This window comes from Epinephelus lanceolatus, chromosome 14 (assembly GCF_041903045.1).
Source record: "Epinephelus lanceolatus isolate andai-2023 chromosome 14, ASM4190304v1, whole genome shotgun sequence".
In the NCBI taxonomy this organism is placed as follows: Eukaryota; Metazoa; Chordata; class Actinopteri; order Perciformes; family Serranidae; genus Epinephelus; species Epinephelus lanceolatus.
Genome location: NC_135747.1, coordinates 16,771,804 through 16,785,983, shown reverse-complemented (window position 1 = coordinate 16,785,983; position 14,180 = coordinate 16,771,804). Strand labels below are relative to the sequence as shown.

General features: G+C 43.1%; 1 protein-coding gene across 2 annotated transcripts in view; it reads left to right on the top strand.

Moving 5' to 3' along the window:
* Positions 1 to 14,180, top strand: part of ranbp2 (RAN binding protein 2) — a 34,311-nt gene that overhangs the window by 15,388 nt on the left and 4,743 nt on the right. The window contains exons 20-29 of one of the 2 annotated variants that reach the window (XM_033618144.2): positions 91 to 4,558; positions 5,070 to 5,147; positions 7,812 to 7,988; positions 8,290 to 8,376; positions 8,611 to 8,786; positions 9,801 to 10,323; positions 11,702 to 11,791; positions 11,922 to 12,076; positions 12,191 to 12,464; positions 12,736 to 13,091. In XM_033618144.2, coding sequence (XP_033474035.2) covers positions 91 to 4,558; positions 5,070 to 5,147; positions 7,812 to 7,988; positions 8,290 to 8,376; positions 8,611 to 8,786; positions 9,801 to 10,323; positions 11,702 to 11,791; positions 11,922 to 12,076; positions 12,191 to 12,464; positions 12,736 to 13,091 — 6,384 coding nt within the window. The remainder of the gene's footprint in view (positions 1 to 90; positions 4,559 to 5,069; positions 5,148 to 7,811; positions 7,989 to 8,289; positions 8,377 to 8,610; positions 8,787 to 9,800; positions 10,324 to 11,701; positions 11,792 to 11,921; positions 12,077 to 12,190; positions 12,465 to 12,735; positions 13,092 to 14,180) is intronic. The other variant, XM_033618145.2, reaches the window with a different exon arrangement.

Genomic DNA, 14,180 nt, shown 5'->3' with positions numbered 1-14,180 from the left:
GAACAGTAGTTTACAGTAATAACCCTGTCAACAGTATATGGAATGACATATGATTTCTTTTTTTCTTTTTTTCTTTGTCTCTTTACATAGGGTCCAATGTATAGTATGAACCGTATGCCACCTCAGCAGCACATGTATGCCTACCAGCAGCCCACTCATACTCCTCCATTGCAGACAGCCACAGCCTGCATTTACCCTCCTCAAGAGCAGGTCTTTGGTGCCCCTCTTCGATTTGAATCACAAGCCACAAGCCTTCTTTCCCCCTATAGTGAAGAATATTACGGGCAGAGTGTAACCCAACAAACCACCAACCCTCCCCTGCCTGAACCTGGCTACTTCACCAAGCCATCTGTAGTCCCTGTTCAGCCACCAAAGAGCATTGAGGGGAAGCCTATGGACTTTGGGAAGCTCTCCTTCAGCCAGCAGGCACCTGCTGAAGTCCCCAAAGTGCCTAGTTTTGGAGCAGGGGCAGTTGCCCAGTCAACGCCTTCAGCTGCTTTTAAATTCAACTCCAACTTTAAATCAAACGATGGAGATTTCACTTTTTCAGCTTCCCAGGCCAAACATAGTGAAAGTCTTCTTGGTCTTCTTACATCAGACATTCCCACTAAAACAGATACCATCCCAGAGAAGCCTGCGGCCCAGGAGCAGCCCCCTGGCCAAACAGGCATCTTCACCTTTGGCAATAAAAATGTTACTGGCTTCTCCTTTGCTGATTCTGCACACAACACAGGCACTGGAAGTCTTTTTGGAAATGTGGAGCAGCCATTTAAATTTGGGGATGTGACCAAGCCAGTGTTTGGGGTTGGAACGTCTGCAGCAGAAGAGGAAAGAGCAGCAGAGAGCGACAATGACAGCACTCATGTTGAGGAGGATGAAGATGGTCCTCACTTTGAACCCATTGTACCCCTTCCTGATAAAGTAGATGTGAGAACAGGTGAGGAGGAGGAGGAGGAAATGTTTTGCAACAGGGCAAAGCTGTATCGATTTGACACAGACACAAAAGAGTGGAAGGAGCGAGGCATTGGCAATATTAAAATCTTAAAACACAGCAGTAAAGGAAAGGTCCGCCTCTTAATGAGAAGGGAACAGGTTCTTAAGATCTGTGCAAACCACTATATTAATGCCGATATGCTACTGAAACCAAATGCTGGCTCTGACAAATCCTGGGTCTGGAATGCCATTGATTATGCAGATGAAGAGCCCAAGCCTGAACAGCTGGCTATCCGCTTCAAAACAGTAGATGAGGCGGCCCTTTTCAAAGCTAAGTTTGAGGAAGCCCAGAAAACTGTGCTCAAATCAAATGAGAAACCTGATCAACAGGAGAAGAAAGAGGAAAGCATAAAAGATTCTGAATCACTCGCAGCCCAGTTTGCGCTTAAAGAGGGAGAATGGGACTGCACTGTGTGCTGTGTAAGAAATAAACCCACAAATATGCGATGTGCTGCTTGTCAAACTGCCAATCCTAATTCCTCATCCAAGCCAGACATTCAGGCTGTTGGAGAAACCAAAACCAGTCCCTTTACTTTCAAATTCGGGATTGATTCATCAAAACCCAGCAGTTCTGGCTCTTTCACTGGATTTGGTGCTTTTGGATCATCTATACCCTCCTCATTTACATTTGGCACAAGCACCTCAAAACCTGCTGACACAGCCACCAGTGCATTTGGTTCTGGCTTTGGGGCTCAGTTTGGCAAGAAACCCGGGCAGTGGGACTGTGATGTATGCGAAGTAAGAAATGAGGCCTCTGCAGACAGTTGTGTTTCTTGTAAAGCTCTTAAAGCCTCACCTAAAACAACTGCAACAGCACAAACGGCACCAGCTGCAGATGTAACAGATGCACCCTCTATATTTGCTGTTGGCTCTGGGTTTGGTGCCCAGTTTAGCAAGAAACCCGGGCAGTGGGATTGTGGTGTATGTGAAGTAAGAAATGAAGCCTCTACTGACAAATGTGTTTCCTGTGGAGCCCCCAACCCTGCTGCTAAATCAACAAAGGAGGCTCCGGTAGCTTCAAATCCACCAGCAGTGTCTGGATTTGGGGCTGAGTTTGCAAAGAAGGATGGGCAGTGGGACTGCAATACCTGCCTGGTCAGAAATGATGCATCAGCTGCTGAATGTGTGTCCTGCAGTTCCCCAAATCCCAATCCCTCTTTAGAAGCCATGTTTGCCAAGAAAGATGGGGAATGGGATTGTGACACTTGTCTGGTGAGAAACAATGCCTCTGCCAATAAGTGTGTGGCCTGTCAGACACCAAATCCCAATGCTAAAAGCACAAGCAGCACGGCTCCCTCAGCCTCCTCATTCAGCTTTACATTTGAAAGCAAGAGTTCATCAAGCCAGCCTGCTGGAACTGGATTTACAATGCCTTTTGAAACTGGCAGCACTTTTACATTTGGTCAAAATAAAGACAAAAGCTCTGCTGCTTCTTTTAAGTTTGAAGCTCCTCAGTCTGGGTCTAGTTCCACAAGTTCTTCAGGCTTCTCTTTCTCAATGCCCATTCCAGCTGGTGGTTTCAAGTTTGGCATTCAGGACTCTGCAAAAGAAATTTCCTCAACTGATAATGAAATGCCTCCATCAGGATCAGCCTCCAGTTTCCTGAAAAGCATAGCTGACAAACACAAGGAGAAAGAAAATGTGTCTACACTCTCAATGGGCCAAACAGAGCAAGAGCAAAATCCATTAATTGCTGGAAAAAGTGAATTTAGTTTTGCAGACTTGGCAAAGTCCACTGGAGGAGACTTCCAGTTTGGCCAGCAGGACCCCAATTTCAAAGGTTTCTCTGGGGCTGGTGAGCAGGTGTTCTCAACCCCCACCAAGGCAGATGCCTCAAATGAGCTAGAAGATGACGACATGTATAAAACAGAGGAAAATGATGATATTCAGTTTGAACCAGTGGTTCAGATGCCTGATAAGGTGGACCTGGTGACAGGGGAGGAGGATGAACAGGTTCTATATTCTCAGCGTGTCAAGCTGTTCAGATTTGACTTGGACAGCAGTCAGTGGAAAGAGCGTGGTGTAGGAATCCTTAAATTCCTGAAAAACAGCTCTAATGGCAGACTAAGGGTACTGATGAGAAGAGAGCAGGTTCTGAAGGTGTGTGCCAACCACTGGATCACCACCACCATGAATCTAAAGCCCTTGGCAGGTTCCGACAAAGCATGGATTTGGATGGCCAACGACTTCTCGGATGGAGACGCTAAACTTGAACAGTTGGCTGCTAAGTTTAAAACCCCAGAGCTTGCTGAGGAGTTTAAGGAAAAGTTTGAGGAGTGTCAGAGACTTCTCTTGGACATCCCCCTACAAACGCCCCACAAGCTTGTTGACTCAGGCAGAACGGCACGCCTCATTCAGAAAGCAGAGGAAATGAAGTCTGGTTTGAAAGACCTGAAATCCTTTTTGACAGACGAGAAAACAAAGATCAAAGATGACGACAGCCAAGGAGACATTACAACATCTAGCAATGTTTCAAACCTTGTAATCAAGCCTCACGGTGAAACCACTGGCCCCACCTTGGAATGGGATAACTATGACCTAAGAGAAGATGCTTTAGATGATACTGCTAACTCATCAGTCTATGCCTCTCCAATGGCCAGCAGCCCCCTTAGAAAGAACCTTTTCCGCTTTGGAGAATCCACTGGTGGATTCAGCTTCAGCTTCCAACCTGGCATCAGCCCCTCCAAGTCTCCTGCCAAGCTTAACCAGAGCAGAGCCTCAGTAGGTACTGATGACGAGCAGGATGTAACCCAGGATGAGGAGAGGGATGGCCAGTACTTTGAACCTGTGGTCCCCTTGCCTGATCTGGTGGAGGTTTCTACAGGAGAGGAAAACGAACAGGTGGTCTTCAGTCACAGGGCCAAACTGTATCGCTACGATAAGGAACTTGGTCAGTGGAAGGAGAGGGGTATCGGAGACCTCAAAATCTTGCAGAATTATGAGACCAAACGAGTGAGGCTGATAATGAGGAGAGACCAAGTACTTAAGATCTGTGCCAACCACAGGATAACACCGACCATGAAGCTAGAACCTATGAAGGGTGCGGAGAAGGCCTGGGTCTGGAGTGCCTTGGACTTCTCTGAAGCACTAGAGGGTAAAATGGAGCAGTTGGCTGTGAGATTCAAGCTGCAGGACACTGCAAACACATTTAAACAGGTATTTGATGAGGCCAAGATTGCCCAAGATAAAGAGGAACTCATGACACCAGTGACATCCAGGGTTGCCACACCTCAAGACAGTGGACCCAAGGCATCTGCTCAGCCTGCTACACCTGTGTGCGGGAAGGCAGCCATCACTGTTCTGGAAGAGACCACGAAGGAACGTACAGAGCTTCTCCCGGACAGTAAGCCATGTGCAGCTGGGTCCCCAAGTCCAGTTAACCCCTCAAAGACAGTGGTGTCACCCCCTAAGTTTGTCTTTGGCAGTCAAAGTCTGCAAAAGTTTTTTGGCTCTCCTAAATTTAATTCTGAGACTGAGGAATCTGGATCCAGTTTGAAAGCCAAAGATTCTGGACGTCCTGCCAAGGATTCACCCGCAGCACCTGCATTCAAAATCCCAGAAAAAGGTAAAAAAAAAAAAAAAAAATCTTAATATATGTGCAGTATTTGTTTGATTTTCTGATTTGTTTTTGAATGAGTATCACGACTGTTTTTGTTCATTTGAGTTTTAGTCCATTGTCTTGTTTCATTTGCATCTCATTGCTCCATCATCTTCTTATACTGGTTGACCCAGCCAGACCCTTCTCAAAATTTTCTTGGACAGAATTGTATAAAAAAAAGTCATTTCCAATTTCCTCCCCATGTAGCCACTTTATATAAATTGTTTTATTATGTTGTTTAATTATGTTAAGATAATCTGAACCTTTAGTAAAACTGTGTAAAACAGTAAATTATCGACAGGAAGTTTTAGTCAACACGCTGAACATGTTGCATACCCTTAGAGCTTGAGCACAGTTCATACACAAAACATTCATACACACGTCACATTTTCATTTTAACACTTTTGGCTGTGTTTTATGATTATGATACCAGCCTCACTATTAGTTTCTCTTCGTCCAACAACCCATCATCCTTTAGGGCTGGATTTTAGGCTTTTCAAAGATAACCCAATGGCTTTTTGGACCAGCACATCAACCACCCAATTTGAACCCCCAGGTACTCTAATCACTGCAGTGTGTGTTAACACCTCTCAGCTGTCACCTGGCTGGCCCCTATCACTAGGGCTGAACGATTAATCAAATTCAAATCGATATTGCGATGTAAGAGAACGCAATTTTCAAATCGCGAAAGCTGCCGGGGCTCCATGTGCATACACGCTGCCCTACACTCCACATGATGCGAAGGAAATAGATGAAGAAAACCTCTTGTAAAATGCCACACGCAAGCTTTGATGCTTGCAGTACTACCATGTGACAATAGCCAAGGCCGTGTTTGAGTGCAATTCACGTGGTGTAAGAGTAGCGTGGCTCCTTTGAGGAAGTGCATAGTGCGTATGTAGTGTGGGCATAGCGAGTGCGTAGTAAGTGACAGAGAGAGTAATGGTAAATGAATGCACTAAGAGCAGTGTTGGTGATCAGAGCAGAGAGAAAGTTATAAAGCTATAAAGTTGTCAAGCGGAAGTAAATCTACAGTGCAGGCTTCAGTTTGAACATGAATAAATGCTGCTGCTCATGAAGACCAAGTAAAGTTCCTGTGTCTGGCTTTCCAGCCCCTGGGGAAAGTGAGAGGGAGTTGGCCCCCAAGTGAGCAACAATGTCCCGACCATAGTCTTGAAGCTGTAGCAGGAACAGTTGACAACATGTTGACAATAAGGCTTTGAGTTATCTAAATATTTTAGAGTGTTAGAGCCATAGTCAGTGTGCACTTCAATTTCTGTGATTGGTTACAATACCTTAACTTACAGGACATCAGTAGGATTAAGATTTATTTTTCAATAACAATATTACAGATAAGGAAGAAGATAGAGCTAGATAAGGAACTTTAAAAAAAAAAAAAAAAAAAAAAAACAAAAGCACTAAATTGTTATCGCAATATCGGTCTCAAATAATCACAGTTAGATTATTTTCCTTTATCGTTCAGCCCTATTTGTCACGAGACAGAAATAACCTGGATGCACGGAGTGGAAAAAAAACATTGACGCTAATGTGTTGCATGTCCAATGTGTGGAGGTGCAGTTTTTTTATTGTTCAAAAAATACTCAAGTTTGTCACAACATTTAAGTGTCTCACACTGGAGGGATTTTATCTGCTAGTTTGTCAGGGTCCTGCTGTAAAAAGTCTGTAATTCATAAAAATGAGTTTAAAACTGACTCAGGTAATATAGATTTAAATTTAGTCACAGAGATCCTCAAGGGCTTTATTATGGCTGAGCAGTAATTCAGTATTATCATTCATCTTCTCATATAATATGTCATGATGACATTCTCATTCTGATATTGTGGTTCACAGTTCTCATGTCTAAATGAAAAAACTTTTTTTAACTTAGCAAAGCCTGGTAGAATGAACTCTTAGATACAGTGTTTCTCATACATTGATTTATTTGTAGTGGCCCGCCACGATATCAGCATTGACTCCTACATATTAATTTTCTATTATTTTTACTATATAAAATGGGTAAAATCTTATTTTATTGTAGAGCTGCACGGTGCAGTGCATTGATTTGCTCAGTCCCTCTTTCTCTCTGCACAGATGAAAAAAAAAAATTGGCTAGCTAGTGCACCCAGCAGTCTGTCCGCCTCACTCTCTGCCTAGGAGACTACTTCACCGGGAGAAGAGTGGGTCACGACTCCAGAAATGGATCTTAAGTTAACACCTGTAACAAGTCAAATTCAGCCAGCACAAACCCCAGCACCTTGTGGTCTAACTTGTGCAACAGAAAGTTTGCTGATCCAGCAGGGAGTCGGGGCGGCCTGATATCAGAGCCCTGGCTCTGGCATTTGTCCTAGCTGAATTAGAGTTGCTACAGCCACTACCTGAAGGTCCATGTATCCCCCCCACCCCCCCAACCCACTCAGCTACCACCACAAATAGAATCCAGTTCTGTAAGAAACAATAAAATAGTCGTTTGGTTCTTGTAAATCTAAAAATGATGTTGATTTTGTCTATACAGTATTTCTCCCACCTGCCAGAGAGCAAATGTCCAGTTATGTTTGGTCAGACTTTCTCTCATCTGAGTCTTGAAGCTACATTAGAACAATCAGACGGTCTCATACTAGGCTTTCGGTGGACTACTAGGTTTTGCTTCTATATATACATGAAAAATGTCACATTGCATTTAGCATTTCATGAATAAATGCACGGAATCAAATAAGAGTTTTGTATAGCAACAGGAGACACATTAAAAGTTATGCCTTTTTGAAAGGCGAGCTGAGAAGATTCCTCGCAGAGCGTTCCCTCACAGAGGAATGCACTGTGCAAACGTCACACGTGCCATTTTTAGTGCGGGAAGTGTAGCAACAGCATGAAATGCAATTCCCCATCTGGTCTGCCAGTGATGTGCACCTCAGCAAAGGCTAATTAGAGTTAAAGCTCAGGTATTGGTTGTATTTAATGCAACAGTAGTGTGTGTGCTACAGCAAGTCTGTCAAATGTGAAATGAAAAACGGACATATGCATACAGAAATGTTCACTTAATACAACTTGTCTCACACATTTGAAAATCAGTCGCATGCTATTAATTTTTGCAGTGCATGACTTTTTTCTGTGTGGAACTAACACCTGTGGATGTAAAGGGAATAAAGCAGCTTAATTCCTCTGTTCTTCTGAGCCTCCGCAGGCTGACTGTTCATTGTTCTTCTTCTGTTGTATCTGTCTGTCTCAGGGACACCTCAGGCAGAAGGAGGCGCTGCAGGGTCAGGTGAGGACTCGGATGTGGAGATTTTGTATGTCAGGGAACCCACTGCTGAGCAGGCAGCTTTAGCCAGGAAACTCCTGCTGCCTTTCACCTTCTTCTGCTACAAGAATGAACCTGGCTACACCAGTGACGACGAAACCGACGGTAAGACCAAAAGCTAAAAAAGGACTATAAAAGTGTGTGCTGTTTCCTCTTATGCCTTTTGCATTAGGAGTTTGTTGCTGATGTCTCTCACCATGACAACAAAATGCGTTAATATCTGTAAAGTTGGCCATCATGAGGCTGAAAATCTGAATACTTGAATCAGAGAAGTAGACAAAACAAACAGAAAACTGTCTCAGATTCTTGCCCGCTGGCATTGCCCAAGGAATGAGGGCATTCACTGACTGCAAATTAAAAAAGTAATTTAAGTGAAATTTGTGTTGAATTTGTTTTGAACTTTCAGATGAGGACTTTGAGTCAGCAGTAAAAGCCCTGAATGGAAAGCTCTACCCTGATCCTCCTGAGAAAAAGGCTGCAGCATGTGGTGATGGTATGTTTGTCATATCCTGTCATACTATTTACCACACTCTCTCTTCTGTCATTTGTCAGTTACCATGTCAGTTTCATTAGTTTCACAGACAGTTTAGTGGCTGTGATAGATACATGATCTTTTCTAAGTGTGCAATATACTATTCACTGTATGGCTTAGTATGTGGACTTAAAGTAATGCTCACCTCGCCTGCCAGTCATTCTCTAGCCCTAAATTTGTATGTACTGCATTCAGAGTCAGACTGCCAGGTGGTGTGGGAGAAAAAGCCGACGCCGGAAGAAGAGGAGAAGGCCAAAAGTCTCCAGCTTCCACCCACCTTTTTCTGTGGCCTGAGCACCACAGACAGCGACCCAGACCAGGACAAGTCTGAAGACTTTGAGACAGAAGTCCGCAAGGCACAGCAAGACCTGGTAACGGACACAACATTTATAAAAGCTGCTGAATTTATACAGATAATAACCCAAATCAAATAATCATGTCAGCAGACAGTATCCAACTGTCGAAGCAGTGAGTGTATTTGAGTTAAGCCTTGTTCACATTACACGATTTTCACCCTGATTTTGCGTCGCGGAGACTATCATAATCTTTTGAGTGTTCATACCTGGTGACGTGTGTTTCTGTCAGCGGGAGTCTCGCCAACTGCGTTACGACCTGTGTGTGCACACCACAAGATTTCTCCACCAAGCCCTCACCGACAGAGCCACAGATGATGTGGTGACGTCACCAAACTTGGAGACGACACATCGTAAAGGCATGAATATTCTTTATTATCCTGGGTCCAAACACTACGTGCTCCCTGTGATCCTGTGGACACCGCCATTGTTGTTGTTGCTTGCTGGCCGGCTTGTCAGTGTTGCCAGATCTTGGGAGAGAAACAAGCAACCAGGGCTGTGGAAACAAGCCCAAAAGAAGTGACTATCATGCGTTTATATAACTTATTAGATGGATATATATATATATATATAGAGAAAGGTGACGCTTAGAGAGCAAGCCCAAATAAGCAACTCCACTTTAGAAACAAGCCCAAAGTTGCGGCCAAGTGGCAACCCTGCGGCTTGTCCTCCTCACATTTCTTCCATCCTCCTGCGTGCTGACGTGGGACGTGTCCCGCCTCTCATTGGCTGATGCTTTTTGTCGGTCGTGTCAGACTTCTCCAGTTTTCTAGCATGCCAGATATCCAGTCCCAGTCACAGACGAGGGGGCGACCTGCTTGTTGGCTTGTTCACATGAGGACTCGTCGTGGCAGACTATCTGCCAACTCACTTCTGACCCAAGGTGGTTCTCAAGATCCTCTGCGACATCAAAATCGTGGTGAAAATCGTGTAATGTGAACTAGGCTTTAGTTTAACTAGTTGCAGATGTGTTTTGTTAATGTAGCATCAAGACAGCATCACTATTGAAGTGTAATTGCTAAATTGTTGCAGGGTGCCCAGCTTAACGAAGCTGAAAAGGCCTCCAGCAGCCCTGCTGTGGCCGCAGAAGAACCAGCATCAGGCTCTTCATCCAGCAGCACCGAAGTTACAGGCAGTGCAGATACCGCAGCCAGCACAACAGACGCTCCAAGCAGCACAGACGCTGCAGGCAGTATAGATACTGCTGCCAGCACAGACGCTGTAGGCATCACAGATACTGCTGCCAGCACAGACGCTGTAGGCATCACAGATACTGCTGCCAGCTCAGACACTGTAGGCATCACAGATACTGCTGCCAGCACAGACGCTGTAGGCATCACAGATACTGCTGCCAGCACAGACGCTGCGGGCATCACAGATACTGCAGCCAGCACATCTATAGCAGAGGAGCAGACCTCAGACCAGCCAACAGAGACTAAGAGTGAAGCTCCTAGCAGCAGCTCTCCCATTGACCTGTCAACTAAGAAGAGCCCAGAGCCAGAGTCCAACACGGGGACTGCCACTGCAACCTCTACTTCTACAACAGCCAGTCAAGGTAAACACCACTTGCTGTTCATTACAGATAAACAGATGTAAGACTGTTGACCTTTGACAGTCTACCTGCTGTGTGTGGGTCAGCACTGGTGTGTTAAATTTGAGAAGCAGCCTTTTTAGTCCAAACTTTCCTGCCAGCTTTACAAACAAATCTCAATTACTGAGATTATTTCCTCATGATTGCATACATGTAGTCACTGATTTACTGGTGTCTCTATCTGTTCCACTTGCTTACCAGAGTAGGTTGAGGCTCAGCAGCCTCAGTTATTATATGAAAACATAGCACATCCTGCCCACACAAGTTTGGGAAGGAGATGCATACATAAGGAATACTTCACTTCCCAAATAACCATTTGTATATCAGTTACTCAACCCATGTTACACTGAACCAAAGAGGAAAACTGTGGTTTCTTGCATCCCTCTGGTGAATGAAGAATCCAAACACATGCATTTAAGCTACAACATTACTATTTAAAACTAAACTGAAAGTGACACTTATCTGTGCTCTCCTCAAAGCCAGACTATGTTGACAAAAACAGTAATTTTACCTCAGTGAACATGGGAGATGCTGCTCTACAGTTGCCTCAGTCCAAAAGTTTGTCTTATTGTGTGACTCTAATGAATCAAAGCAAACCCTTTAAAACAGAGAAGTCACACAATAATAAACAACTTATTGAGGCAGCGTTAGACCAGCAGGTCACGTTTTCTGTGAGAGAAAAGTACTGTTTTTGTCAGTGGAGTCGAGTTTTGAGGAAAGCATCAATGAATTTCACTATAATTTTAGTTTTAAATACTACTTATGTTTCAGTGAAAATTTATGTGTTTGGAAGCGCTGAGCATCCGACTGGATAAATGAGACTTTGATTATGCTGCACGGGTTGTGTGACAGTTTGTAAGCGTTTTGCTGTTGTTGGACTTTTTTTGTTTTACAAGTTCAGTTCATTAATAATGTTGACGGTTTTTGGATTATTTGTTCACCGTGAAGGCATGCGAGAAAGTTTTTTTCCCCAAAGTCAGTGTCGTAAGGGGAGAATAACTTCTTCCACCCAAATAAATATTCCTTTAAATAGATTTAGCTGATTATACTCATATCCTTTTACTTCAGTAAGATTTTGAATACTTTTAATGGATTATTGCATTAAAAGAATTTTTGCAATGTTGTACTTTTACTGAAGAAAAAAATATGAATATATTTAGCACCACGAAGTATCAGCTTCAGCTTAGATTTATTGCAGAACTGTTGCCTCATTACTTCATACAGTGCTGGTATTGTTGTGTCCAACATGCTATCTGCTGGAATCCTGCACACAATATGAAAGGAATAATAAAAACTGCATTCAGTTCAGTATTTCATGATGTCTTTCTCACTCCCACCACAGACTCCTCCAGCTTTGGCTTCAACTCGCTTGGAGGCTTCTCTTTTGCTGATCTGGCCCGAAACACAGAGTCATTTGCATTTGGAACTCAAGGTCAGCTTCAACATTGGCATTTGTTAAGATGGTCTTTCTTTGTGACAGCTGACTGTTGTTGCATGTTGTTAGCGACACATCACCACAAAATTATATTTCACCACATATTTATTGGTTCTCTTTGAAAAAGACTCCAACTTCTCGTGGGCGAACGCTGGAGCGACAGTATTTGGCACCGCAGCGACCTCAGCACCAAAAAACAATGCTGATGAGGATGGCAGTGATGAAGAGGATGCTACTAATAATGTGGACATTCACTTTGAGCCAATAGTGTCACTACCAGAGGTACCTTAAAATGCTGAAGTCTAATATTTTGATCTTTTGTTAGATATTTAATTGAAGTTTAGTGAATGAGGTACAGGAACACAGCTCATCCTTGTGTAATTGTGTGTCTCTCAGGTGGAGACAAAGTCTGGAGAGGAGGATGAGGAAATCCTGTTTAAGGAGCGCGCCAAGCTGTACCGATGGGACCGTGACCTCAGCCAGTGGAAGGAGCGTGGCATTGGTGACCTCAAGATCCTCTTCCACCCAACCAAACATTTCTACCGAATCCTGATGAGAAGAGAGCAGGTGCTGAGAGTTTGTGCCAACCACACAATCACACAGGCGATGGAGCTCAAACCCATGAATGCCTCAGCAAATGCACTGCTCTGGACTGCCACAGACTACTCAGGTACACATGTAGTGTGTCTGTGTTTTCCTTCTGTCTGTTAATAGCATGCTGTAGTGACCTAACACTTTTATAATTGTGAATTGATTACCTGCACTTTAATTAACGTGATTTCTTTCTTTTCTTTTGTATGATGATGACAATAATTGGGTTTTGCATAGTTGTGGATTCTGAAGGCAGACTTTAGCTAAATATTACTTTGTGCTAACATGTGTATTGAAGTTTTTTTTTTTGGCCGTCCTCTTGCTTATCGTCTTTTCTTCTGTCCTCCCAGACGGCGACGGTGTAGTGGAGCAGCTGGCAGCCAAGTTCAAAACCCCTGAAATAGCTGAATCCTTCAAGAAGACCTTCACTGAGTGTCAGAGCCGCACAGGCCAAACTGAAGGAGACGCCTCGAGTGTCTCCTCGCCCCAGATGTCCAGAGTTCAAGAGCACTCCAGAGACACTAACCCCCGGGTGTTCCTCAAAGTGGCAGGTGACGGCCAACCACTGGGCACCATCACCATCGAGCTTTTTTCCCATATTGTCCCCAAGACAGCAGAGAACTTCAGGGCTCTCTGCACCGGCGAGAAAGGCTTCGGGCTTCGGGACTCCATCTTCCACAGAGTCATACCGGACTTTATGTGTCAGGTGAGGAGATCAAGATCAGATGACCGATGTTTCACACATTCTGGCCAATGTTTGAAATATGACATGTCATGCACTGTAATGCGATCATGGTCATCTGTCATGTGAAATTTGGGCTTTCAACACAAAAGACACCAACACAGTGGCAGTATTTCAGCTAGTGTGATGGAAAAAAAAGTCATTACAACAAACTGTCTTGAAATAATAAGTTAGTATCCCAATATAATATGAAGCTTTCTCAAAATAATGACACAGTATGATTCTTTTTCTATTTTGAGGAAGTTCCTAATTTTTTTTAAGAAACTATGCCTTTTTTTAGATGAGTAACTCATAATTTCAGGGAGGTTTATGATTATGACTTTCAGTAGGGCCACACAATTGTGGCCAAATTGATAATCATGGTTATTTATCACAATTATTCATCAATTTTTAGGGTCACGTTTTTGCTATTGCACTTTCACATTTAAACGAACCACTTCCATGTTGTGCTGCATTCCTGCCAATGTACAAATCGGTGCATCAAAATAAGGTTCTTTTCACCTGAATTCAGTGGATCTCCTAGAAACAAAATATAAATGTAATTGTACCCCAAAAATAAGCAAACTAAAAATAAATATGCCAATATGGAATGCAACCAAATGAAAACAGTCTTCACTGGACACATTTTTGGCCAAGTTGAATGTGATTACAATGGTTATTTCAATCTGTCTTGCTGGATGGACACGTATCCACCAAAGTAATTTAAAAAAAATATATGTATATATATGTGTGTATATATATATATATATGTGTGTGTGTGTGTGTGTGTGTGTGTGTGTGTATATATATATATATATATATATATATATATATATATATATATATATATATATATATATATATATATATATATATGTTTAAACGGTCATGGCACTGATGTACTGCACTTTTTTTAGTGTATAAATTATTGATTTTTCAAATACAAATTAAACTTTTGTTAGCATACTAGAATAATATAATCACCTGCCTTTTCAGTACACTAGATACATTTTGCATCAGTAACAACAACTGAAGTGAGATGAACAGACTGAAAACAGGGGCGTCGGTGGCTTA